At 46.7% G+C, this 27,876-nt stretch overlaps 1 protein-coding gene across 1 annotated transcript in view; it reads right to left on the bottom strand.

Annotated features, from left to right (window-relative positions):
• Nucleotides 1-27,876, bottom strand: part of LOC115087524 (retinol dehydrogenase 7-like) — a 109,044-nt gene that overhangs the window by 13,853 nt on the left and 67,315 nt on the right. The window contains exons 2-4 of the mRNA XM_029594854.1: nucleotides 26,785-27,110; nucleotides 15,060-15,318; nucleotides 13,894-14,057 (exon numbers count right to left, since the gene is read on the bottom strand). Coding sequence (XP_029450714.1) covers nucleotides 13,894-14,057; nucleotides 15,060-15,318; nucleotides 26,785-27,100 — 739 coding nt within the window. The 5' untranslated portion in view covers nucleotides 27,101-27,110. The remainder of the gene's footprint in view (nucleotides 1-13,893; nucleotides 14,058-15,059; nucleotides 15,319-26,784; nucleotides 27,111-27,876) is intronic.

Below are 27,876 nucleotides of genomic sequence, written 5' to 3' on the forward strand. Positions count from 1 at the left end.
GATACGTGCGGCTACGCGTGTATTTATTGAAATCCCGCATACTCTTGTTTGCGCCTGGTGCGCGAACAAAAGTACGTGTTTGCGCAGATTTATAAAATCTGCCTCCCCAGAAGAAGGCGTAACTTTGCGTGCGTCGGGCCGGCTGCCGCGCTCCATGTTCTGGTCCGGGGGCTGGTGTGGAGGCCGCGGTCACGCCCCAGGACGCCCCAGGGCTGAAACCATGCTCGCGGTGCCACCCCCGAATCGCCGCGTCACTCGTGACACGCCCCGAAACGCCCCCGACATGCCCCTCCATGCAAGCCCCGGGACTTGCGCGCGCTGCCGAGCCTATGCAAAACAGGCTCGGCGCACGCAGGGGGGGGTTGGGGTAGGTTTTCGGGGGGTACGTGCGTATCTTACACGCGTACCCCTCTGAAAATCTACCCCTATATAATCAGTTTTGTGAAAAAATAAAAAATAATAAAATAATAAAAAAGTATAAAAATGATAAAAGGCTGTGGCCCACCTCTTGGAAAATATTTAAAAAATTGAGAAATAAAATGAAAAAAATAACACTTTGGTGGCTAAAAACTTATAAAACAGAAAATTATGGGCCAGATTTTAAAAACTACGTGCGGGCGTAGATTTGTGCTAAGTAACAATCTTCAGTCTTAGAAAGATAACTTATCCACTTAAGTTAGATGAATAACTTAAGAACATAAGAAATTGCCATGCTGGGTCAGATCAAGGGTCCACCAAGCCCAGCATCCTGTTTCCAAAAGAAGCCAAACCAGGCCAAAAGAACCTGGCAATTACCCATACACTAAGAAGATCCCATGCTACTGATGCAATTAATAGCAGTGGCTATTCCCTAAGGGGTAGATTTTCAAAAAACGCAAATAGGCGTACTTTTGCTGGCGCATCAGGCGCCAGCAAAAGTACGCTGGATTTTAGTAGATACGCGCGGAGCCGCGCGTATCCACTAAGGGGCAGATTTTAAGAGCCCTGCTTGCCTAAATCCACCCAAATCCGGGCGGATTTAGGCGAGCAGGGCCCTGCGCGCCAGTGAGCCTATTTTACATAGGCCTACCGGCGCGCGCAGAGCCCCGGGACTCGCGTAAGTCCCAGGGTTCTCCGAGGGGGACGTGTCTGGGGCGTGTCGGCAGCGTTTTGGGGGCGGGTACGGGGCGTGGTTACGGCCCAGGGCGGTCCGGGGGCGTGGCCGCGCCCTCCGTACCCGCCCCCAGGTTGCGTCCCGGCGCGCTAGTGGCCCGCTGGCGCGCGGGGATTTACGCCTCCCTCTGGGAGGCGTAAATCCCCCGACAAAGGTAAGGATGGGGTTTAGACAGGGCCGGGCGGGTGGGTTAGGTAGGGGAAGGGAGGGGAAGGTGAGGGGAGGGCAAAGGAAAGTTCCCTCCGAGGCCGCTCCGATACAGAATCCATAGCCTTGCGCGCGCCGATCCCGGATTTTAGCGGATATGCGCGGCTCCGCGCGTATCTACTAAAATCCAGCATACTTTTGCTTGCGCCTGATACGCAAGCAAAAGTAGGCCAAATCGCGCTGTTTGAAAATCTACCCTTAAAATCCTGGATCGGTGCGCGCAAGGCTATGAATTCTGTATAGCCGGCGCACGCCGAGCCGCGCTGCCTACCCCCGTTCCCTCCAAGGCCGCTCCGAAATCGGAGCGGCCTTGGAGAGAATCCTCTAACGCCCTCCCCTCATCTTCCCCTCCCTTCCTCTATCTAACCCACCCGCCCGGCCCTGTCTACACCCCCCCCTTACCTTTCTCCGGGGATTTACGCCTCCCGGAGGGAGAAGTAAATCCCCGCGCGCCAGCGGGCCTCTTGCGCGTCGGACCGCGACCTGGGGGCGGGTACGGAGGGCGCGGCCACGCCCCCGGACCACCCCGGGCCGTAGCCACGCCCCGTACCCGCCCCCAAAATGCTGCCGACACGCCCCCGAAACGCAGCGACGGCCGGGCCCGCCCCCGACACGCCCCCCTCGGAGAACCCTGGGACTTACGCGAGTCCCGGGGCTCTGCGCGCGCCGGTAGGCCTATGTAAAATAGGCTCACCGGCGCGCAGAGCCCTGCTCGCCTAAATCCGCCCGGTTTTGGGCGGATTTAGGTGAGCAGGGCTCTGAAAATCCGCCCCTAAGTAAACTTGATTAATAGCCGTTAATGGACTTCTCCTCCAAGAACTTATCCAAACCTTTTTTGAACCCAGCTACTAATTTTGTATTCAGGGGGTGGAGTTGGGGCGGAGCAAATGTAAAGTAGGGAGAATTTATCGTGTGCCGCGAAACAGCCGCAGGGTTAGCGCGGCTCCTAACGCGGCCAATAACTACACCTCTTTCATTTGCGTTACGTTGTGCGCTAGAGGCCGGTAAAGGTTTATCGCAGTTCACGATGTTTCCGGACAGGCCTGTTTCAGGAGAGAGAGAGAGAGAGAGATATTTGTGCAATGTTCTCTCCACCTAGCTTGATGGACTCTCTAACTGGGTAACAACAAGCTAGGTGGAGAGAACATTGCCCAAATCTCATCTTGGAGTGAGTTTCCTCACTCCGAAGGCCAGCAAATCTTCACAAGAGACCACTGTTCTGTTCGTACATCTCACGTTGAATGTGAAAGTGGCCCTAACCCCCTACACTAATACTTAACCCTCACCTTGAGTTACTAGGTGGGCATCCCATAGGGATACAAATACCTGTCTAGGGAGGTGGCACTATAGCAAGTCTTTCTCTCTCTCTCTCTCACAAACATTGGGGTAGATTTTCAAATAGCGCGATTTGGCGTACTTTTGTTGGCGCATCAGGCGCCAACAAAAGTACGCTGGATTTTAGTAGATACGCGCGTAGCCGCGCGTATCCGCTAAAATCCAGGATCAGCGCGCGCAAGGCTATCGATTCCGTATAGCCGGCGCGCGCCGAGCCGCGCAGCCTACCTCCGTTCCCTCCGAGGCCGCTCCGAAATCGGAGCGGCCTCGGAGGGAACTTTCTATTGCCCTCCCCTCACCTTCCCCTCCCTTCCCCTACCTAACCCACCCGCCCGGCCCTGTCTAAACCCCCCCCCCTTACCTTTGTCGGGGGATTTACGCCTCCCGGAGGGAGACGTAAATCCCCGCGCGCCAGCGGGCCGCTAGCGCGCCGGAACGCGACCTGGGGGCGGGTCCGGAGGGCACGGCCATGCCCCCGGACCGCCCCGGGCCGTAACCATGCCCTCGGGCCCGCCCCCGAAACGCTACATCCCGCCCCAAAAACGCCGCGCGGATCGGGCCCGCCCCCGACACGCCCTGACATGCCCCCCTCGGAAAACCCCGGGACTTACGCGAGTCCCGGGGTCTGCGCGCGCCGGTAGGCCTATTGAACATAGGCGCACCGGCGCGCAGGGCCCTGCTCGCCTAAATCCGGGCCATATTGCAATTTGCAATACACATGCGTATTAGCATAAGGTACACCCCTTTTTGGTATCCAATGCAATATCGGAAAATGAGGCCCTAACTGCACTAACCACATCCTCTGGCAACTAATTCCAGAGCTTTATTGTGTGTTGAGTGAAAAAGAATTTTCTCGATTAGTCTTAAATGTGCTACTTGCTAACTTCATGGAATGCCCCCTATTCCTTCTATTATTCGAAAGTGTAAATAATCGATTCACATCTACTCATTCAAGACCTCTCATGATCTTAAAGACCTCTATCATATCCCCCCTCAGCCATCTCTTCTTCAAGCTGAACAGCCCTAACCTCTTCAGCCTTTCCTCATAGGGGAGCTGTTTCATCCCCCTTATCATTTTGGTTGCCCTTCTCTGTACCTTCTCCATCGCAACTATATCTTTTTTGAGATGTGGCAACCAAAATTGTATACCCGTGTTTGTAATACTTATCAGTGATAATACCTGTGGTAGACCCAGGACAGTTCTATTATATATTTAATCAAAATTGTACCCAATATTCAAGGTGCAGTCTCACCATGGAGCGATACAGAGGCATTATGACATTTTCCGTTTTATTCACCATTCCCTTTCTAATAATTCCCAACATTCTGTTTGCTTTTTTGACTGTCACAGCACACTGAACCGATGATTTCAATGTGTTTACCACTGTGACGCCTAGATCTCTTTCTTGGGTGGTAACACCTAATATGGAACCTAACATTGTGTAACTATAGCATTTGGATGCCCAATCTTTCAGTCTTGCAAGGTCCTCCTGTAATGTATCACAATCCGCTTGTGATTTAACTACGGTACTCTGAATAATTTTGTATCATCTGCAAATTTGATAACCTCACCTGTCGTATTCCTTTCCAGATCATTTATATATATATATATATATATATATATATATTGAAAAGCACCAGTCCAAGTACAGATCCCTGAGGCACTCCCCCTTTTCCACTGAGAAAATTGACCATTTAATCCTACTCTCTGTTTCCTGTCTTTTAACCAGTTTGTAATCCACGAAAGGACATTGCCTCCTATCCTTGACTTTTTAGTTTTCTTAGAAGCCTCTCATGAGGGACTTTGTCAAACGCCTTCCGAAAATCCAAATACACTACATCTACTGGTTCACCTTTATCCACATGTTTATTAACCCCTTCAAAAAAATGAAGCAGATTTCTTAGGCAAGACTTCCCTTGGGTAAATCCATGTTGACTGTGCTCCATTAAACCATGTATTTCTATATGCTCTACGATTTTGATCTTGAGAATAGTTCCCACTATTTTTCCCGGCACTGAAGTCAGGCTCACTGATCTATAGTTACCTGGATTGCCCCTGGAGCCTTTTTTAAATATTGGGATTACATTGGCCACCCTCCAGTCTTCAGGTACAATGGATGATTTTAATGATAGGTTACAAATTTTAACTAATAGATCAGAAATTTCATTTTTTACTTCTTTCCTTCCTTCCGGTCCAGGTGTTTTGCTACTCTTTAGTTTGTCAAACTGGCCTACTACATCTTCCAGGGTCACAGTGATTTCGTTCAGTTCGTCTGACTCATCACCGCTGAAAACCATCTCCGGAACTGGTATCTCCCCAACATCCTCATTAGTAAACACGGAAGCAATGAATTCATTTAGTCTTTCTGCAATGGTCTTATCTTCTCTAAGAGCCCCTTTAACCCCTTGGTCATCTAATGGTCCAAACGACTCCCTCACAGGTTTCTTGCTTCGGATATATTTTAAAAAGTTTTTATTATGAGTTTTTGCCTCTATGGCCAACTTCATTTCAAATTCTCTCTTCACCTGTCTTATCAATGTTTTACACTTAACTTGACAATGCTTATGGTCTATCCTATTTTCTTCAGATGGATCCTTCTTCCAATTTTTGAAGGATTTTTTTTTGGCTAAAATAGCCTCTATCACCTCACCTTTTAACCATGACTGTAATTATTTTGCCTTCCTTTCACCTTTCTTCATGTGTGGAATACATATGGACTGCACCTCTAGGACTGTATTTTTAAACAATGTCCATGCCTGTTGAACATTTTTAACCTTTGCAGCTACACCTTTCAATTTTTTTCTAACTATTTTCCTCATTTTATCAAAGTTTCCCTTTTGAAAGTTTAGTGTTGGAGCTGCAGATTTACTTATTGTCCCCCTTCCAGTTATTGGTTTAAATTTGATCATGTTATGATCACTGTTGCCAAGTGGCCCCACCACCGTTACCTTTCTCACCAGATCCTGCGTTCCACTAAGAATTAAATCTAAAATAGCTCCCTCTCTTGTTGGTTCCTGAACCAATTGCTCCATGAAGCAGTCATTTATTACATCCAGGAACTTTATGTCTCTAGCAAGTCCTGATGTTACATTTACCCAGTGAATTTTGGGGTAATTGAAATCTCCCATTATTATTGCACTGCCAAATTGGTTTGCTTCCCTGATTTCTCTTAGCATTTCATCATCTGTCTGACCATTTTGTCCAGGTGGACAGTAGTATACTCCTATCACTATACTCTTACCCAACACACATGGGATTTCTACCCATATAGATTCTACTGAGCATTTAGTCTCTTGTATGATCTTTATCCTGTTGGACTCTATACCCTCCCGGACATAAAGTGCCACACCCCCACCAAGTTGATCCTTCCTATCATTGCGATATAATTTGTACCCTGATATAGCACTGTCCCATTGGTTATCCTCCTTTCACCAAGTCTCTGTGATGTCAATTATGTCAATCTCATCATTTGCTGCTATACACTCTAACTCCCCATTCTTACTTCTTAGACTTCTGGCATTGGCATACAGACAGTTCAAAGTGTGTTTTTTGTTTATATTAACAACCTGCTTTTCAGTTGTTAGGGATAATTCGGAAATCATTAGCTTCCGTGATTTTTTACATATAGGCACATTGACTATGTTTGCTTTTCATGGAACCTCTCTGTTGGGATGCCCTAACTCTCCTGTTTCATTAGTATCCTTCAAGGATACATTTCGCTGAACCATGCACTGCTGAGTGACTGTCGGCTTTCCCCCTTGTTCTAGTTTAAAAGCTGCTCTATCTCCCTTTTGAAAGTTAGTGCCAGCAGCTTGGTTCCACTCTGGTTAAGGTGGAGTCCATCCTTTTGGAAAAGACTCCCCTTTCCCCAAAAGTTTCCCCAGTTCCTTACAAAGCTGAATCTCTCTTCCCCGCTCCATCGTCTCATCCACGCATTGAAACTCTGGAGCTCTGCCTGCCTCTGGGGACCTGCACATGGAACGGGAAGCATTTCAGAGAATGCCACCCTGGAGGTTCTGGATTTCAGCTTCCTCCCTAAAATCCTAAATTTGGCTTCCAGAACCTCTCTCCCACATTTTCCTATGTCGTTGGTGACCACATGTACCACGACAGCCGGCTCCTCCCCAGCACTGTCTATAATCTTATCTAGGTGACGCATGAGGTCTGCCAACTTTGTTCCAGGCAGGCAAGTTACCAGGCGGTCCTCACGTCCACCAGCCACCCTGCTATCTACATTCCTAATAATTGAATCACCAACTATGATGGCCGACCTAATCCTTCCCTCCTGGGCAGTAGCCCTGGTAGTATTGTCCTCAGTGCAAGGTAACTTATCTGCCTAAGTTAGACCTCCTCAATATCCGTCTAAAGTTGCGATCTGTATGGGGATATTCAGCAGCATAGCCATTCTATAATAGTTCATTGTAATTTCCTCCTTCATAGTTACTTGTAAACCGACATGATGTGTCCTACGAATGCCGGTATATAAAAGCTCATAAATAAATAAATAAAATAAATAATTCTGTTGAATATCCCATCTAAGTTAGCCAGATATGTCTATCTGGCTAACTTAGGCCTGGATTTATCAAAATGTGGCATGCGATAGCAAAAGGGGCATGTTTTATGCTAATATAGCAATTTGCCCTAATTACCTGTGAGAAGAGCTAAGTTACAATACCACCAGACCTGTTGTATTCAACCATATATGGGGGGGGGGGGGGGAGGAGGAGAGAGAGAGAGAGAGAGAGAGAGAGAGAGAGAGAGAGAGAGAGAGGAGAGAGAGAGAGAGAGAGAGAGAGAGAGAGAGAGAGAGAGAGACTGGCCATAATATCATGGCCCATAGGTAGGTATTTGTATCCCTATAGTAGGCCCACCTAATAACTCGAGGTGGGGTTTAGGTAAGAGTGTAGGGGGTTAGGGGCCACTTTGACATTCTACGTGACACCTACGAACAGAACAGTGGTCTCTTGTGAAGATTTGATGGCCTTCGGAGTGAGGAAACTCACTCCAAGATGAGATTTGGGCAAGGTTCTCTCAACCTAGCTTGATGGACTCTCTACCTGGGTAACAGCAAGCTAGGTGGAGAGAACACTGCACAAATCTCATCTTGGAGTGAGTTTCCTCACTCCGAAGGCCAGAAAATCTTCACAAGAGACCACTGTTCTGTTGTTAGGTGTCACGTAGAATGTCAAAGTGGCCCCTAACCCCCTACACTCTTACCTAAACCCCACCTCGAGTTATTAGGTGGGCCTACTATAGGGATACAAATACCTACCTATGGGCCATGATATTATGGCCAGTCTCTCTCTCTCTCTCTCTCTCTCTCTCTCTCTCTCTCTCTCTCTCTCTCCTCTCTCTCTCTCTCTCTCTCTCTCTCTCTCTCTCTCTCTCTCTCTCTCTCTCTCTCTCTCTCCTGAAATAGGCTTTACAGGAGACATCACAAATGGCAATGAAATCTTACTGCATGGTTGTGGCAGCTATAACACAATTCAAAAAGGTGTAGTTAAAATTGGCATTATGGCTGTGTGATAGCTCTTTGCAGACAGGCTAACCCAGCCCACTCTCTGCTCCTATTTGCATCACACCATTCGATATGGTGCGATCGCATGCAAAAATGCCTTATAGCACTTTGATAAATGAGGGGGTTAGATACCTGTCAAGCTTCCCTATATCTACTCCAAGGATATTCAGCAGCACAGCAATGCTGCTGAATATCCGTGTGCAAAGCGCTACTTAGCTGGATAAATATTATCCGGCTAAGTCTAGACCTGCTATTGAGCACATCTAGGTTAATTTTCAATGTCCCCGCTTAGCCCACAAGTTAGCCAGATAAGTGGCTACTGGATATTCAGCGGCTTCTAGATAGCCTCCCTTTGAACCATGCATTGCTGAGTGACTGTCGGCTTTCCCCTTTGATTTAGTTTAAAAGCTGCTCTATCTCCTTTTAAAACATTAATATCAGCAGCCTGGTTCCACCCTGGTTAAGGTGGAGCCTGTTCTCTTGGGAAAAACTCTCCCTTTCCCAAAAGGTTGCCCAATATCTAACAAAACAGAATCCCTCTTTCCTACCCCATCATCTCATCCATGCATTGAAACTCCAGAGGTCTGCCTGCCTTTGAGGACCTGCATGTGGAAAACAGGGATCATTTAATCTCTCTCTTTCTCCTTACCATGTCTCTACATCTTTTATGGTTTTGCATGCTCCCTCATCTCTCCCTATCTTATTGCTCTTTCTCTTACCCTATTGTCCTTCTCAGTCCTCACAACCTCCCTATTTTTATCTCTTGCCTAGCAACCGTCAATCTATCTTCCAGTTTCAATCCCTACATAGCCTTTCACCCCATCTCTCTCATCTCCTCCCTCTCCACCCATTCTCACTTCTTTCCCAATCTCCTATTTCCTCCTTTGTCTTTTATCTAATTCTTAGTCCTTCATTTCTACCCTTTGTTCTTAAACCATCCCCAACCTTCATAAAGTTTCTTATGCCTCTCATCACTCATAAACTCAAGCTCTTCCCCTCAAACCCCCCCCCCCCGCCATCTCAACAATTCAAATATTCAAAATTTCAAAAGTTTCCCCCTTCCCCCCAGGCAAACTCATCCCTACCTCTTTGTCAAGAACTCAGAATTAAAGCTTCCAGGGCCATGTTACAAGCAAGCTTGCTCCTGGAAGCGTAAGTTGTTGTAATCTTACAGCGATGCTGGTAGTTTATGCCTCTGGCATTGCTGTTCAGGTGATGACTGACATTGCCAAGAGTGGGTAAGCTTGAACTGTGGCCCTGGTGGCCTTTGGCATTTGAGGGTGCCGAACATGGAAGTAGATACGGGGTTGGCTTAGGAGGGATTAGAGAGGGGAAATCCTTACAAGTATAACCCCTCCCCGTTGTGCATATCCGGCCCGGGCGGAGCCATAAACTTATTTATTGTTGTTTCAAGGCTGAGCTCTCTCCTGGCTTGCTCTTACATGCTACCCTCTCCCCCAGGGTTGGGATCCTTTGTTGGGGGGGGGGGGGGGGGAAACGTCCATTTTCACAACCCAGAGTAACATGGGTGTCCTTTATACATAATTCTCCTCCAGTACTAGGGTTCCCCATGGTGAGGGAGTACTTGAATGTCCCAGTGTGTGCTGGATGTGCCAAATAAACCACTGAAGCCACTGTGTTAGTGTCCACTGTTGAAAGCGGATGAAGAATGGCACAATAAATTAATCCACAGCACCACGGAACATTTTCATGTAACAGCCTCCTCCTCAGTCTGTGTAGGAGGTGCTAATGCCAGAGACAGGGGAATGTGTACCCTCCAGGGTTGGGAAAAATAGTATCCCTAGGAGGGTAGGGTCTCCTTATAGATGGGCTGATCATCACTTCCAACTGGTAAAAGATTTCAAAGTTACTGTCCCTGCACAGAGAGATAAATGCTCTCTCTCCAGGGGTTTGGGAACACCGGAATGGATGTCCTCTATGGTCTTAGACTTTCTTACTCACAGAATGATTTTCTTGATCTCTTTAGATACTATACAATCTCCTTTATCTCTTCTTTATGGATCCCTGATGGAAGGGATCCCCTGAAGCAGGCAACTTTCTGTGCTTGTCAGGAAGGAAGGGCAGCCGAAACTTTCTTCTGGATCTTAAAACCAAATCTTTTCAAAAACTGAAGATAACACCAGAGTGAAAACTTACAGCAGGTCACTGACATTCCCTTTCTCATAGAGGGTATTGAGGGCAGGTCTTCCTTAACCTGCACAGCCCGAGACCCAGAGCTCTCCGTTCCCTGGGCTCAGGAGGTGTACAGGCTCCAGTAAGGCTCCTGCCACTTAAAAGGTTAAGTCTAAAAAATGTATCCAGAGGGAAAAATCCAAACCAGCCAGTGAGTGGACTGGAAAGGAGAACCTCCTCCCGACCCTAATCAGGACCACTAGGCAGGGATTGCTTGGCTCCGCAGACTGGGCCTTTAAAACAACAAAATCTAAGCTCCTAACTACCTCCTGCACGTGTGCAAACCAAAAGGGACTGCCTCGTGAGCAGCAGCTGCTATTAAGGCTCACCAGAGGGATTGGCCATTCCAGGCCCAGCAGAAGGAGGGGCTGTATTTGAATGGGAGCTCTGTCTTACAATCATCCTACGCTAACTAGCTGACATCTGAGAACCCAGGGCTTACTGGTAGGGTAATAGGGAGTGTCCGCTACACAAGTTAAAATATTTGTATGGCCGAGAAGAGGGGGGGTGGGGGTGAAAGTTGGTGGCTTGCCTCCTTGGGCCTTTCAACTCGATACTTTTTTAAAATAATATTATGGCTTCATTGAGGGGATGGGGTGGCAAGGACCTTCCGGTCCGATCTTGAAATCCACTCGTGTGGAGGATGCCCATGGCTGCCGGGATGGATTTTTATTTCTTTAAATGTGTCGACACATTAACTGGATAACTTTATTTGAGGATATTCAGCAAGGTGTTTATTCTGCTAATTATTCCTTACGACTTATCTGGCTAATTTTAGTCATAAAAGTTATCCTTTTTAGGATTAGTTTTTAATATTGTCCTCTTCATTTTTCTAATCGTGTTGGTCCTAGTTTCTTTTCTCCATCTTCTCCTAATTTCGTTTCCATTTGTTTTTCCCTCTCCTCCTGTTTCAGTTCCTTACTTACATCTATCTGACATTGATCTTTCCCTTTCACCTCTTCTCAGTTTCTCTCTTTTCTTCCTCTTTATCCACTTCTAGCTAGATTCCCCCTTCTTCCTCTTTTCACTTCTCACCTACCTACTAACTTTCTATCTCTCACTCTCATCTCAGTCCATCTCTCACTCTCTCACCTCCTCCCCAGTCCTTCATTTTCCTACTATCTCTCATTTGTTTCCCAGCCCATTTCTACCTCTATCTTACATCTACTCCCTAGTTCTTCATTTCCACCCTCTGTACTCACCCCTCCCCCCTCCCCAGCACTCAGCTACTCTTCTCTTATCTCCTTACTAGCCCTAGCTCCTTCTATGGCTCCTATCCTTCCCTGTTTCCAGCCTCTTTCTTCTGTTTCTAACTCATTAACCAGCCAACATATCACCTTGCCATGTTTCCTCTCTCTCACCCTTTCACAAACCCATCCTTTCCACTGCCTCCTACTCATTTTCCACCCTTTCTACTGCCTATTCCTCCCTCCCTAGCCCAGATTCTTCACAGCATAACTCATCCTTTACCCACCATTCAGCCCCCATCCTCTACGCCACATCTCACTCTCCAGCTCCATCTGCTAACTCCCAGCCCATCTAACACACCTCTACTCATACCCCCCACCTAATTGCTGAGTCTGTATTCTCCTCACACATCCCCAAGTCTCTCCTCTCCTCTCCTCAACCATCTTCCATTCCCTCCTCCCTCCCAATCTGGGGTCCCTGTTCTCTCCGCTTCCCCATCCCTGAGCGTCTCCTCCCCTCCAGTCTGGGTGTCCTTATGCTCCCCCACATTTCCACTCACAAAATCTGGGCATCCCCTGCACTCTTTATCTTGAATTTACACTGTTCTCCTTCCCCCGATCTGGTTCTCCCCAATCTCACTACCTCCCCACCCACCAAATCTGGAAACCCCTGCATCCTTGACTCCATGTTTTCCAGAGTCCCCCCAGAGCTATAAACTTTTTAATTGCAGTTGCCCTGTCTTTTTTTTTAACCCCCCCTTACTTCTCTCTACCTTACCTGTGTGATGCTTGTAAGTGGCCAGTTCTCCTTCAGCAGTGTCGGCACCTCTCTTCTTCTTTCCTGCCCATGTGGTTCAATGATAAGTTCTTAGAATTGTTCAGCTCTGTCTATGGGGTTCTTCAAGTGCAGGGAAAGAGACAAGATGCCGGGACCGCTGGAGGAAAAGTGTCAGGTTACAAGCATCACATGGGCAAAGAGGAGGGAGGTAAGGGAAATTTCAAAAAGGCAGCATCAGTTTCTGTGTTAAAAAGGTTAAAGTCCTGGAAAAAAAGCAGAGATTCAGGGCTTGGACCCCCATGTACCCATAGCTAATGAAGCCCCTGCAGGGCAGAGCTCTATCTTGCTCTTCCATGGACCGGATTTAGGCATAAGTAACATAGGTAACTGCCTTGAGGGATGAAATCCCCCAACCCAAGTATTGTGCTATAGGCACCATAATCTTAAACCTGGCTATGACTCCTCCGACACACACACATTTCCTATAAAGTCAGGGATGGGGGAATGGGAAGGAAAACAGCAGTTTTAGATCCTGGATGTGAGAATACTTACTGGAAAAGGCAGGAGAGATCATATCACCCAAACACTTGCGGATTTACACTGGCTCCCAATAGAACAGAGAGTACAATTCTAAACACTTTCCACAATTCATAAATTCATTAATGATGAAAACGCCGACTGGTTAAACACCGCACTACGATTACATGTCCCACAAAGAATTCTCAGGTTGGCCAATAAAGCACTGCTAACCATACCCTCAGTCAGAACAGCAAAGTTGACCCAAGTGAGAGAGAGAGCGCTATCTTTGGCAGGACCAATATTGTGGAACACATTACCACTTGAACTGAGATTAATGAAAGAATTAAAACTTTTCAAAAAAGGCCTAAAAACTTGGCTTTTCAAAAAAGCCAAGTGAGAGCGAGGACTAACAATACATACAGCTGAAAGTCACCAACAAACAGAAAATTGACAATTTTATTATTTGTTACCCATTATTAAATATTAAATTGAAACAGTATACACATATATGATTATCCCAAAATCATATAAATGGTAACCCCAACCCATCTCTCATTTAGAGTATATTACTGAACTATGTAACCGTAAAATATTGGCACACCATGGATAACTTAGAAACCTAACCAACCTATTTTGTGCCGAAATGTAAATCGTTGTGATGGTATATTACTAAACGACGGTATAGAAAATTTTTTAAAATAAAAAATAAATTAATTAATTAATGGAGGGGCCAGGAAATGTATAGGGGGTCTCAAGTCTACTCATAGTAGTGCAGTATCTGAAGACTAGTATGATTTCCTGCAATCAGAGTTTAACTCTGCAATAGCTGAGATCTGAAAAATAAAAAAAACTAAACAAAACCCCAACAAACCTCAAACCAATTTTGATGTGTTGAGCACATGACAGAAGAGACTCAGATGGAGTAGACTGGTGTGTTACTGCTACCTTCCATTTCCCTAATGCATTGCATACTTGAATTATAAGAGTTAGCGGGTATCTCACAGGCATCAAAGAAGTTTTGTCCATAGGTGTCCTTGATCTCTGCAGGGAGGTGGCTCCAGAGGACATGCAAATTTTCCTCAATGGGCTGGAATGCAGTAATGCACGTCCGGAATTGGCCGGGCTCCAGTATGCTGACCTTCACTCCCAAACTGCCAGGGTCACGTCTGGAAGGGAAATCAAGGACATTAAACAGCATCACAGCCTGATGTGCTCCTGAACCAGTACACTGCAAGCGATCAGAGATGTGGAGGGGAGTAGTGTGTGTTTGTGGGATGAGGAGAGATTATTTATTTTGTTTTCACCTTTTCACTGGTAAAGACAGACCTAGATTTTGCTGACCTCTGGTCACTCTCTGACCAGAGATGTATGATATAGATGAAATTATTGTGCCAGGGATGTTGACCTTAGGGCCATGTATTACATGAGGATTTCTATTATTTTCACAGGAGCCCTTGTTAGGCCCGAGTATCGATCTATAGTTTTCTGGGCTGATCTGGAAAACTCATTTACTGCATCATCTCTGGTTAATTCCAGTGATGGTTCAGTCAAAGATACCATAGCCCAGGGCCAGCTTTCCAATTTTGGCACCCACAGGCAGTGGGGATGGAAGGGGGAGGATACTACAGAAATTATCAGATGATTGAGGGAGGTCCTTCCCTGGATCACCTAACCCAGATTCACCCCTTGTCCTCTTTTCTGTTGTGTCACTCACATGAAATTGCTGCATTGTTCAATCTTTCAAACCTGTGCAACTTAATCTTGGCATGGAAACTGTGTGCCAGCATGTGCTTACAGGCCCTGGGCAGCCTTTCCCCACCTCTCATAGGGCTGCTTGTTCCCATGGAAACCTGTGGAAAGGACCGGGCACCACAGGGCTGAGATTAAATTGCAGGAGTTTGGATGAGGAGAGCAGTGCAATGGTAGACCTGGATTGTGGCATGCCAACAATGGAGGCAACCCACCACTTATGAAAATTTGGTACCGGAGGCAGTTGCTAACTCCAAGTCTGTCACAGCCTACAATGAATCCTGAGCTTTCATTGGCTGGAAGCCTTTTTATTACAGCAGTGGCATGTGCCATAGCCACAACTGCCTGACAAAGTTAAATGGGAGAATGAAGGCTGCCATTGACGGGTGGAGTTGTGTTATTGATGCTATTCTCCATACCTGAGGCCATCTGAAAATGCCTCCACACCATATTTGGACATACAGTATGCTCCTGCCATGCATGACAATCTGCCTAGAGAGCTGGCAACGTTGACGATTCTGCCCTTGGTTCTTCGCAGCAGAGGAAGCAGGCTGAGGGTCACATTGACTGGCCCCATCAGATTGACGTCCATAATCTTCTGGTAGTCAGCTTTGGTCAGCCACTCATAGGGGGCCATTGGGATTGCAATCCCAGCATTGTTCACCAGGCCCCAGAGCCCTGTGACAAGAAGACAATGAATGCAAGTTATCTCTCACTGATACCTAACTGGTCCCCTTACCTAGCAAAATATCATTCCTGATTTGATTAGGGAATGTGCAGTCGTTTAAAAATGAAATGTACATGCCATCGACATGTGTTGTGTAGTTTTCAAATAATTCAATACTTAATGCTGAAAAATGATTTGTAAATTTCATGTCAAGGAGGAAATGACCTCAGAATCCAGCAAGAAAGATTTTACAAAATCTACAAAAGTTGCTTCGGATATCGAAATCACAGGTCCAAAAACCTTCCACACCAATCTATTCTTTATTGCTGCAAATTAATTTTTAATATGTTTTTCTTTTTAATAAAATTGATCAAAGACTTATCTTTAAATATCTTGAACAGTTAGTGCTAGACTGAACCGCCACACCACCAACTATGTCAATCCAGTGGACAGGAAGAAGTATTCAATGAAACATTTCACTACGTGTAGTTTGGTCTATGTGATATGTTGGACTGTGTACAGGCTCTAATCTAGGGGATACATTTTGCTCTGGCAGTATTGTTTTCTGCCTCCTCTACCTGCTCAATAAAGGATTGCAAGCCAGTAACTAGACCAGTGTTTCCCAACCAGTGTGCCTTCAGACCTGATGAGGTGTGCCACAAAAAGTCACCACTACCTCAGATCCAAATCAACACATGGGCTCTGCTCTCAGCACCTCATAGCAACAAGAAACACAAATTGTGCAATCATATATATCTTCTCTTGCTAACTACAGCATGAGCCCTGTAGTGCGGCAATAAATGGGTAGTATGCAAGGCATGGATAGCATCACACACATTTCACATAGCATCACTTCATCTTCCCCCTTCTGAGCTTCTTTCTTTGAGCCCTTCTAGCCTCTGTCTTATCCCCAGGCTGAGTAACACAGGGAGAGCATACACTGAGCTATGGATGTGCAGAGGGTACGGATTTGTCCGATTCGGTATTCGTATTCGTCGGGGCCCAAATACGTTGCATTCGTTCAATGGCACCCCCGATCCATTGATACATTGCATTTGTTTTCCGGTCCCATTAAAGTAAATGGGGGAAGTATTTGCAGCCTATTTTTGGCTGCACAATTGGGGTTTTCTTATCAATTTTGATAAAACTTCTGAAGAGCAATCATCAGAACAAGAAAAGAGCTCCAAGGTACTTAGACTGTGGCAAAGTGACACCAAAGTGGCATGAATAGCCTAAGGTACTTTAAAGGGGCAAAGGGGTATCAGGAGTGGCAAGAGTGTTTTAACAGAGGTGCAAAACAGCAGCAAGAGTGTCAAAAACACACCACAGCTTCAAAAGAGAGCACCGATAACAGATGCATGACCCCTCGAAGGCAGCGCGACAGGCAAAGTGGCATCCTACAGCACAATGAAGGGGGAACATAGCAAGCAGAAACTCTAGCACCAACACACTGAGGAACCATGATAGTGGCAAGAACACCACAAGGAGTTGAGTAAGTCATCTGGTGTATGGCAGCAAGGCAGAGTGGCAGAGGGTAGATACAGGCTGGCTACACCCGGGGAGAGTTCCCTTTCCTTTGAGCAGGAAAGGGCTCCCTGGATTGGGTTGGCCCCTAGAGTGGAGCATCAGCCTTAAAAGCATGGCGACGTGGAGCAGGGTTTCACTGTGAGCATGGTCTCACTGTGAGCATGGTCTCACTGTGTTTGCCAGTGTCTAAGTACCTTGGAGCTCTTTTTTCTTGTTCTGAACATGGGTCAACAGGTGCTAAGAGATAGGCTGCAACATCCGGGGAGAGTTCCCTTTCCTTTGAGCAGGAAAGGGCTCCCCGGAATGGGTTGGGCCGTAGAGTGTATAATGGTACAAATTGTTAGGATTTAAGCATTTGATAACAGATCATGACTATATAAGCAAGACGGAGGAAGTTCTCTTCTCTGCCCTGAAAAGAGAAAAAATTGTTTGTTTTATTTAAGGATCCATGCTGTGAAGGATTACTAGTTTGAATTGCCAGAGATTGAGGTTTCCTTTGCAATGAGGGTTCAGCCGTTAGGACTGGACATAAGGCCTGGATGAACAGGCACAGCAATCGAGGACAGAGGTCAAACCCTTGTAGGGACATAAGGCTTGGACAGACAGGCACAGCAATCGAGGACAGAGGTCAAGCCCACGTAGGGACATAAGGCCTGGACGGACAGGCACAGCAATCGAGGTTAAACCCTTGTAGAGATGTAAATCCTAGACAGACAGGCACAGCAATCAAGGACAGGGTTCAAACCCTTGTAGGGACATAAGGCCTGGATGAACAGGCACAGCAATCGAGGTCAAACACTTGTAGAGATGTAAATCCTGGACAGACAGGCACAGCAATCGAGGACAGAGGTCAAACCCTTGTAGGGACATAAGGCTTGGATGGACAGGCACAGCAATCGAGGACAGAGGTCAAGCCCATGTAGGGACATAAGGCCTGGATGAACAGGCACAGCAATCGAGGTCAAACCCTTGTAGAGACGTAAAGCCTGGACAGACAGGCACAGCAATCGAGGACAGAGGTCAAACCCTTGTAAGGACATAAGGCTTGGACGGACAGGTACAGCAATCGAGGATAGAGGACAGAGGGACATAAGGCCTGGACGGACAGGCACAGCAGTCGAGGTCAAACCCTTATAGAGACGTAAATCTTGGACAGACAGGCACAGCAATCGAGGACAGGGTTCAAACCCTTGTAGGGACATAAGGCCTGGACGAACAGGCACAGCAATCGAGGACAGAGGTCAAGCCCATCTAGGGACATAAGGTCTGGACGGACAGGCACAGCAATTGAGGTCAAACCCTTGTAGAGACGTAAAGCCTAGACGGACAGGCACAGCAATCGAGGTCAAACCCTTGTAGAGACGTAAAGCCTGGACGGACAGGCACAGCAATCGAGGACAGAGGTTAAGCCCACGTAGGGACATAAGGCCTGGACAAACAGGCACAGCAATCGAGAACAGAGGTCTAACCCTTGTAGGGACATAAGGCCTGGACGGACAGGCACAGCAATTGAGGTCAAACCCTTGTAGAGACGTAAAGCCCGGATGGACAGGCACAGCATTCGAGGATTTCCTTTGTGCAGGTATGTTATGGTTTGACCTGTCACTTCTTCCTGAACTGGTTCACTGCCAGTAGAAAATGGCATCTTTTTCATTTCTGAAAGATAATTCAACAGAGTATGCTTTTAGGGCAATGGAGACTGCCATTTGTGAAACAATAACTGAGCTGGAGATTATTTTTGAATACCCAGAATCTATTAACTGTACTTATGCACTTCAGCTGATGACAAAGGAACATGAAGAGCTCTCAGAAATAAGAAAACCGCTACTCAAGTCAAAATCTGCAATATCAATCTATGTTGACTTTGTGGTTTACACAGTGCCTCTGTAAACAATGGGAACACAGAGGATGAACTAGAGTGCAACTACCACCAGTTTTTGATAGTACTAGAAACATTACTGTTGGCAAGGTCATGAAAAATATTGAGCATATGAAATATGCAAACTCCAAACATCTTAATTCAGCTTTTTATGTTTTTACATTCCAAATGTGGACAGACAGGCACAGTGTTTCAGGTCAGGCCCTTGTAGGGACGTACAGCCTGTACAGTGGATGGACAGGCACAGCATTTCAGGTCAGGTACATGTGCTGCAGTGCTTATATTATCTGGAGCATAGGAGGCAGTTAGAGCTGCTGCAAGGCTTTCAATTGCTTTTATTCATCTTGCCATTCACGGGGAAAATTTGGAAACCCAAGCAAAGGCAGGTTTACTTTCAAAAACACTAGCATTTCCATCAACTCTGGTGCCAGCCTTGAGTGGTGAGGGCTCATGATATCCTCAGTCATTGAAAAGACATGTTCACTGGGCACACTGGTTGGTGGACATGACAGATATCACTGAGCCACTTTGGCTAGGTGTGGCCAGACAGTGGACTTGTGTGCCCAACATGCCAGTGGATCTGTCTGCATGTTCTCTGTGGGCTCTGAGAGATACCATGTCACTGACAGCTGTGCTGGTGTCTCCTATGCTTGGGTGGGCTGAGAGTCACTCATGCCAGCTGCTTTCTCTCTAGCCCGTCGCACAACAGATGGATCTTTATGGGCAACATGACTTTGGCATTCTGAAGTGGAGGAGGAGGAGACAAAGGCGGGGCAGGTTCTCCGACAAAAGCTGACAGAATGCTGCTCCTGCTTGGGCTACCATAACTCTCTGAAGTGCCCGCTGTTTCCACCTCTGCTTCATGCCTAATCTGTCTCTGTCTATGGTGCTCCTGTTCACGGACTTTTGCTAACAGCACATCCTTCACCAATAAGAAACAATCGTACTATAGGGCGAGTTTCCCTTTCACATGGGGATCACAGACTGTGGCGAGAATGTATATGTTCTGTTCTGTTAAAGGCCTTAATCTTTCTTCCACCTGCTGCTGCAAAATGTCCAGACAATGCAGCACCTCAACTGTCATTCTCTCTTCCTGTTTAAAGGCCTCCAAATTTTCATCCAGGAAATTAAATATAGGGATGATGTCAGCCAAGGTGGCACTTCTGGAACTCAGCTCCTCCGTGACATTCTTGAAGGACTGCAGGATTTTTACCAGCTGACTCAGGTGATTCTGCACACCTATGTCCATTGTACCAGAAAGTTCATGAAGGTGTGTCTGCAGCTCCATTAACCTCTCGAGCATCATAAAGGTGGAATTCCACTGGGTGGCAATGTCTTGAGTGAGACTCTTGTGAGGCATGTCCAAATCAGTCTGCTTTTGTTGGAGAACCTGCCCCGCCTTCACACTTCTGTGGAAGTGTGCTGCTATGTTTCTGCACTTCTGAATTAAGCTATGCAGGTATTCATGCTCTTGGTGATTGGACTCCAACCCCAGAGCTGACTTCACTACCAGGTGCAAAATATCATATGTTCTTAAAGCTCCTGTCGTTTATTGCCTTAACCATGTTTGCATCATTGTCTGTGACAAAGAACCCTGCCTGAGGATTCCTGTCTCGCTGGTGTAGTTGCCAGCCCTCCAGCATCTGTCTGATGCATGCCAGAATATTGACTGCGGTATGGGCCTGGTCCGTCAGGTGGGTGTGCAGTAAAGCCCACCTCCACCCTGATACTTGTTCAGTAATAGAACTACTGCCTGCCCCTGCCTCAGCCAGGTCCCACCAGTGTGCTGTCAGGGAGAGGTAAGAGTGTGCAGCATTCATGGTGGTCCAGATATCACAGGTGAAATGCACACTCCCCTGTGCCTTCGCTAGCAGCGCTTGGATGCGACTACGACACTGCTTGTACAGGCTGGGGATGACCTTTCTGCTAAATGTGGTTCTGGAGGGGACTTTGTAATTTGGAGGTGCAACCTTCAGAAAACGCTTGAAACCCATATTCTCCACTAACTGCAAGGGCTGGTCGTCAAGGGCAATCATTTCCCCAATGCTTCTGGTTACAAGTTTTGAGGTTGCCTGCCTCCTACCCCAGGATAGTGTTACCTCACTCCACCCCATTTCCTCCATGGTGGGTTGTCGCTTCTGCCACATGTCAGGGGGGTTGCTGGCCTGCCACCTGACTGCTAGAAGGGGATGAGGGCGTGGGCTGACTCTGCTCCTTTTCAACCACTTTATGCTGCTTGGAAGGGGTCCCCTGACTGGTACTGCCACCATCCCCAGATGGCAGTACTGTTGTTGGGTGTTGCCTCTTCATATGATGTGTCATGCCAAAATTAGATAGATGTCCCATTTGCTTGCCTCTGCAATAGCCCTGCCACAGTAATTTCACCGAGCAAAACGCAGGTCCTCCATCATTTTAAAGTTGCTCAATATCGTAGATGTCTTTTGTGATCCCTTCTCTATAGCCTTCAGGGTGGATGCTGGCACTGGAGTGAAGTAGTGGGTGCACCCTGAGAAGCAATGCCAGGGGCCTCAGTCACAATCTGTGCCTGCGCTGACTGCTCTTCCTCCTCCTCCTCATCATCATCAGTTTCATCTCTCCCATGCTGCACTGAAGTGAAGGCTAAGACAGGACTAACTGATCCTCCTAAAACTTCATCAGCAACTATTACTATTTCCGTTTCTGATGAGAATCCCACACAAGATGATTCTTCATCAGAATCAGAAGCAAACAATTCCTGCACTACATTGTCAATGCTAAATCGAGACTGCTGTCCCACTGCTGCTTTTGGGTATTGACATATTGTCTTGCATGACTCAGCCTCCCCTTCCTTCACTTCCAAAACTACAGGGTCAGAAACAGGTGGTGAAGATGCATCATGTTTAGATTTCATTTTTTCTGGATGGAACTGCCAATGCCTGCCCCTCCAAAGAGTTTAGATTGTAACAGGTCCCTTTTTAACTTTAATGGGGGACTGGCACTAGTGCCTTTTGAAGTGCCTCCTCTGCCAGTCCCAATCACTCGACCACATCTAGCTTTCCCTGACATTATGGATTTAATGTCACTGCCTAGTGCCTACTGGCTGCTCACTGTCACAATGCCTTGATATGCACTAATGTAATGTGTGTGCACACACCCAGCTTGTAACTACAAAAGAGTCCCACTGGGGATTTGGCTGCACAGACTGTCCCAATAATATACTTGAGTCTGCTAAACTACCCAGTGCCCATTGCCACAGTGCCTTGATATGCACTAATGTAATGTGTGTGCACACACCCAGCTTGTAACTACAAAAGAGTCCCACTGGGGTTTGGCTGCACAGACTGTCCCAATAATATACTTGAGTCTGCTAAACTACCCAGTGCTCATGCCCATCACTGGCACTGATGCCCAGTGCACAGAGAGACTGAGTGAGTTCAATTAAACAAATGCAGTTAAAAAAGTTGGAATTGTTGGCACAGCAGGAAAATCGATGAAATATATTTTTCAATGCAAATTATAGCAAACTAGCTAAAAATTGAATGTATCTCTCTCACCCACAACACCCAAATGGTTCTTGGAACCTAGCCCAGAGGGTGAATTAAAGAAAATGCCACTGCTAGTAGCTTCTCTCCCTGGCACAGAGAGACCGTCTCAGATCAACTAAAAAAAGTGCTTAAATAAAAACCAGGGCTAGCTGGCACTGCAGCCAAATAAAGAACAAATATCTTTTTCTCTGTAAGTAACTAGCCTAGCTAGCAATTGAATACAGATTTGAGAACTCAGACTAGCTCTAAGTGGATCCACATTCTGCAGAGACAGACCACCTACCAGCCTCCCCAGATCACCCCTGCAAAGAAAGTGTATGGCACGCCACGTGCTTAAGTATATATAGTGCTGGGTGATCAGGAAAAGCGTCACCGACCACTGAGTAAGAGCGCGATTGGCTGCATTGCAAAACTTATCGCTGATACGTTGCATTCTGGTCTCCTTACTAACCTGTCCAACCCACTCTGACAGGGCTGTGAGGTTACTGATGACTCACAGGAAAGGGCTGGTTTTTGGCTTTGGATATACCAAATGGCGGTCTCCGATTGCAAATGGTGGCTAAGAAAAGCGCGCACGTTGCGCACCGTGCAATGTATGGAATGGATGATATGTTATATTCGTGGGGAGTCACGATACGTTTCGCGACTCCACGACTACAACGAATAGGGACATAAACGTTGCGGATTGCCAATGCGTCAAAAACGAATGCACACCTCTACACTGAGCACTTGATAGTGACTCACTCTGACAGGCCAATGAAAAAAGCTGAACTCACCTTTCTACCTGTACTTTAATGCATATTTTCTGTGTGCAAAACTTACTGCTGAAGGAATTTTGCATGTAGAAAATGTGTGTTCCTAAATGGGAATACTGCTTAGCACCCTAGCATGTAAATTCCATGCAAATGAGGGCACTAAGCAGTATCCCTGACACAGAGAGACTGCATCTGGCCGGTGCACCTTTTTAGTGCTGGAAACTTAACCTCTGGTCAGAACTGGAGTAAAGGTTTCAGCACTACTGTGCTGGCACTTAAAACCGGGAAAAAAATGTAAAAAACAGTCCACAGATAATTACTGACATCTGGGTAGGTGCCAGTTTTTCCTTAGCTACTAGCTGTTCTATCTCCTCTGATGCTGAGAAGTTCTCACATGATTCCTCTGAATTAGTAGCTTCTTGCAGGATCTTCTGAAGACGTTTATCAGGAGGATTCAGGGTGGAGCATTGCACTGCATTGCTTTGGCTGCTCCGATCCTAGTACTGCCCTTGCCCTTCCACTGCCAGCGCCAATGCCATTCTCCACTGACTGCCTTCTCGTGTCCCCACCCCTGCACCTTAAGAATATAGGTAACAGTGGCCACAGGCAGCACATGTTTTTCCAGCCTCAGCTTTTCGCTTGATGCTGCCTATGCCTGTAGTTTCCCCTTGAAAAAAATCTCTTTAGCTTAGATGGGCGAGTGCTGGTAGTACTACTAGTGCTAGATATACTGGGATTTATATTTATAGGTAACTTTCTAGAAGGAGGAAAAGCTTTTCCTCTTCCTCTGCCATGGTTACCAAAACACTTTACTCTTCCACCTGCCCTGTGGCATGATGGAAATTTGACACAGTTGTCACTAGCAGTGCTAATTAGGGATGTGAATCGTTTATCTGACGATTGAAAATATCGGACGATGGTGCCGGCCGTCCATGGCTCCTACCATGTGACAGGGGCCGGCCAATGGCACGGATACCCTGTCACATGCTAAGGGCAAAGGGCCATTGGCGCCATTTTGTTTACTGGCAGCCGACAGCCCGAGAGTGGGAAAACGCTCTTGGGACTCCCACTGGACCACCAGGTACTTACAAATTTTTTTTTTGGGGGGGGGGAATACTAAAGAACTAATTTTAAAGGGTCGGGCTGTGTTTTTGGGTTATCAGCTCGGCGCAGCCAATAAAAAACCCCCCAATGATTGGACCGCGGGAAAAATAATTTCCCGATGGTCCACGAATCCGAAACCGGAACCAATTCTGGTTCCGATTCACATCTCTAGTGCTCATTGCTGATGGAAAGGGATTTGTCTTTTTACAAGTATTGTAGCATTAGTGTGCATATTCCTCTTTTCACTACTGTTGCACACATTACTTGTACCTGGTAGTGGTATGGATTTTTTTATAGATGAAGAAATAGTTTATGGAAAAACAGTGCACAGCCACATACATAGTTTACATACTTTCTCACTTCAAGATAAAATTCAAGCCTGGCTCTTTTGCTTTGTTTCCTAGTCACTACATACTTATTGCAGAGGACTTCTGTAATTTAAAAATCTCCATATCAGTGCATTGACTTGCATCCACTGTAGAGAGCTCACGCTGATTATTCCTTCTGCTCTGCTTTTGCAGTGTTATAGTTACTATATTTGTGTGATGCATAGGTCTCAGAATGGAGTGGGCCACAGGGGCCTTGGCCCCACCAAGATCTGTCCCTACCTGCAGAATCACTGCCGGAAACTTAGGGCCAGGTTGGCAGGCTAACAGTTGATTGGTGGCAGGAAGAAGACAGCAATGGTACCTCAGGCACATCCTCCACCTCTGCAGCTCTGGGCCCAACTGCTACTGCTTTCAACCACATGGGATTCTGTACAGTGCAGGTTCAAAACATAAGAGGGGCCAGGTGGCAGAGAAGGAGGAAGAGGAAGCAGCCTGAGGCACCCCTGCTCTCATCCTTCTGCCCCTGATCAGCAAGAGGGGGGGGGAGGGTGATTACAGGGGTAAATAAAGGAAGAAAGAACAAGGAGGGGTGTGGAAGGGGAGCAAGAGAGAGGCTGGTGAGGGGTGGGGTTCGGGAGGGATGAAGCTTGGTAGGCTTGGCCTTACTAACCAAATTTTCCTTTAGCTCTCTCTCAGAGCTCAAAATACAACCATTCTCTCCTCTCATGCAGAGACAATTGGGTTTAAAATGGTGTTGCCTGCCTGATATAATTTTCCATTTCAGGTTGAAAAAAAAAGAGGATGTCACTGTCAATCCAAGCAGATACTAGTTAGGATAGGCTGGTTAAAAAAATGCTTGACCTTGATTGATTCTACTTCTAGGCTTGTCCCCTGTCTCTTCCTTCCTGGCTCTGGTCAGTTTAAGGTCATGTTAAATATCACTAATTGCTGGCTGCCTTCAGGAGAAAATAAACCTATAGACTAGGGATGTGAATCGTGTCCTCGATCGTCTTAACGATCGATTTCGGCTGGGAGGGGGAGGGAATCGTATTGTTGCCGTTTGGGGGGGTAAAATATTGTGAAAAATCGTTAAAAATCGAAAAATCGAAAAATCGAAAAACCGGCACATTAAAACCCCCTAAAACCCACCCCCGACCCTTTAAATTAAATCCCCCACCCTCCCGAACCCCCCCCAAATAACTTAAATAACCTGCGGGTCCAGCGGCGGTCCGGAACGGCAGCGGTCCGGAACGGGCTCCTGCTCCTGAATCTTGTCGTCTTCAGCCGGCGCCATTTTCCAAAATGGCGCCGAAAAATGGCGGCGGCCATAGACGAAAAAGATTGGACGGCAGGAGGTCCTTCCGGACCCCCGCTGGACTTTTGGCAAGTCTCGTGGGGGTCAGGAGGCCCCCCACAAGCTGGCCAAAAGTTCCTGGAGGTCCAGCGGGGGTCAGGGAGCGATTTCCCGCCGCGAATCGTTTTCGAACGGAAAATGGCGCCGGCAGGAGATCGACTGCAGGAGGTTGTCAGCGAGGCGCCGGAACCCTCGCTGAACGACCTCCTGCAGTCGATCTCCTGCCGGCGCCATTTTCCGTACGGAAAATGGCGTCGGCCATACGCGTATGGCCGGCGCCATTTTCCGTACGAAAACGATTCGCGGCGGGAAATCGCTCCCTGACCCCCGCTGGACCTCCAGGAACTTTTGGCCAGCTTGTGGGGGGCCTTCTGACCCCCACGAGACTTGCCAAAAGTCCAGCGGGGGTCCGGAAGGACCTCCTGCCGTCCAATCTTTTTCGTCTATGGCCGCCGCCATTTTTCGGCGCCATTTTGGAAAATGGCGCCGGCTGAAGACGACAAGATTCAGGAGCAGGAGCCCGTTCCGGACCGCTGCCGTTCCGGACCGCCGCTGGACCCGCAGGTTATTTAAGTTATTGGGGGGGGGGGGTTCGGGAGGGTGGGGGATTTAATTTAAAGGGTCGGGGGTGGGTTTTAGGGGGTTTTAGTGTGCCGGCTCACGATTCTAACGATTTATAACGATAAATCGTTAGAATCTGTATTGTATTGTGTTCCATAACGGTTTAAGACGATATTAAAATTATCGGACGATAATTTTAATCGTCCTAAAACGATTCACATCCCTACTATAGACTTTAATGGGAAACAGAAACAAATGCAAATGGAACTTCTCATTGATATATGGGGCACTGGCCATTCGTAATCATTTTCCACAAATTGAAAGAGATACCCTGATTTGGTTTGGAATTCTTATTTGTTTTAAATGAATGTACAACCTTAGCAGACAAGTGAAATATAAAGCCCTCCTCCCCACTTCCCACACATGAGTATCTTCTACCATTACCTCTGTCTCCCACTTGCTGTTTTACCCAATCAGCAGCAGCAGCGACATTTTGGCTGTCAGTGACATCCAGGATTAGCGTTTGCAGTCTCTGGGAGGTGGCTTCCTTCAGCTGCTCCGCCCCTCGCTGCGTCAGACAAGCCGCCAGCACCCGCATGCCCTTCCGGTCCAGCTGCCGGGCCAGCAGGTTTCCAAAGCCCGAGTCACAGCCAGTGATGAGCACATATTTATCTGGGAGGTTCTGGAGTATCTGTCTGTCCCGGTACCAGCGGTACAGAAAGTAGAGCCCCAGGAGGACCAGTAGCCAGAGCCACATCATGGTTTTCTCCCTGTTAGAAAAGGAACAAGTAACAGTGATTGCAGGACCCAAATTCCAGTATTTATAATCAGGCTGTCTCCTTTCAAAAGTTTCAGTTTGCAAGGCACTTGGAATCTTGCCTCTTCTGTAGCTAGCCCTCTAGTGTGGAATGCCTTTCCACTGAATGTTAGAAAAGACACTAACCTGTTATCCCTCAGGAAGAAAGTAAAAACATTCTTGTTTATGCAAGCATTTACAGGTGGCAACTGACTTTTTTTTTTTACCTAGATGAACAGTGCTGCTCTTGAGATGCTGCTCAGTTTTACCATAGTGCTTTTAATATGTAGAGGTCAATACTCAGCCCCACTTAGCCAAATAAGTTTAACTTATGCAGCTAAGTAGCAGCATCCGAATATCCGGTTGCATTCAGCAGCCCCCATGTAGATGGATAACTTAACTGGATGACAAGTTTATCTGGCTAACCTAGTATGTATATTCAGTGGCACAGGTCTATGGGCCAACCTATCAGAGTTAAATAAATAAATGTAACAGGGTGTAACCTTTGCTGCCAATTTCCTGTGGTAGTTCAAGAGTTGATTCTACAGAAAGCATAAAACAGTTCTATGAAAATATGTGTAAATTTGTCTTTTTCTGCATATTACATAATGTACCATTTATTTTACAGTACAAAATAATTTTCTAATCTTGATGGACATCTGAATAATTTATTTTCATTTTTTAAATAACTTTATTTAAAAAACATAAAATACAACACTAACAAACATAATACAAGTAAT

This window comes from Rhinatrema bivittatum, chromosome 3 (genome assembly GCF_901001135.1).
Source record: "Rhinatrema bivittatum chromosome 3, aRhiBiv1.1, whole genome shotgun sequence".
Classification (NCBI taxonomy): Eukaryota; Metazoa; Chordata; class Amphibia; order Gymnophiona; family Rhinatrematidae; genus Rhinatrema; species Rhinatrema bivittatum.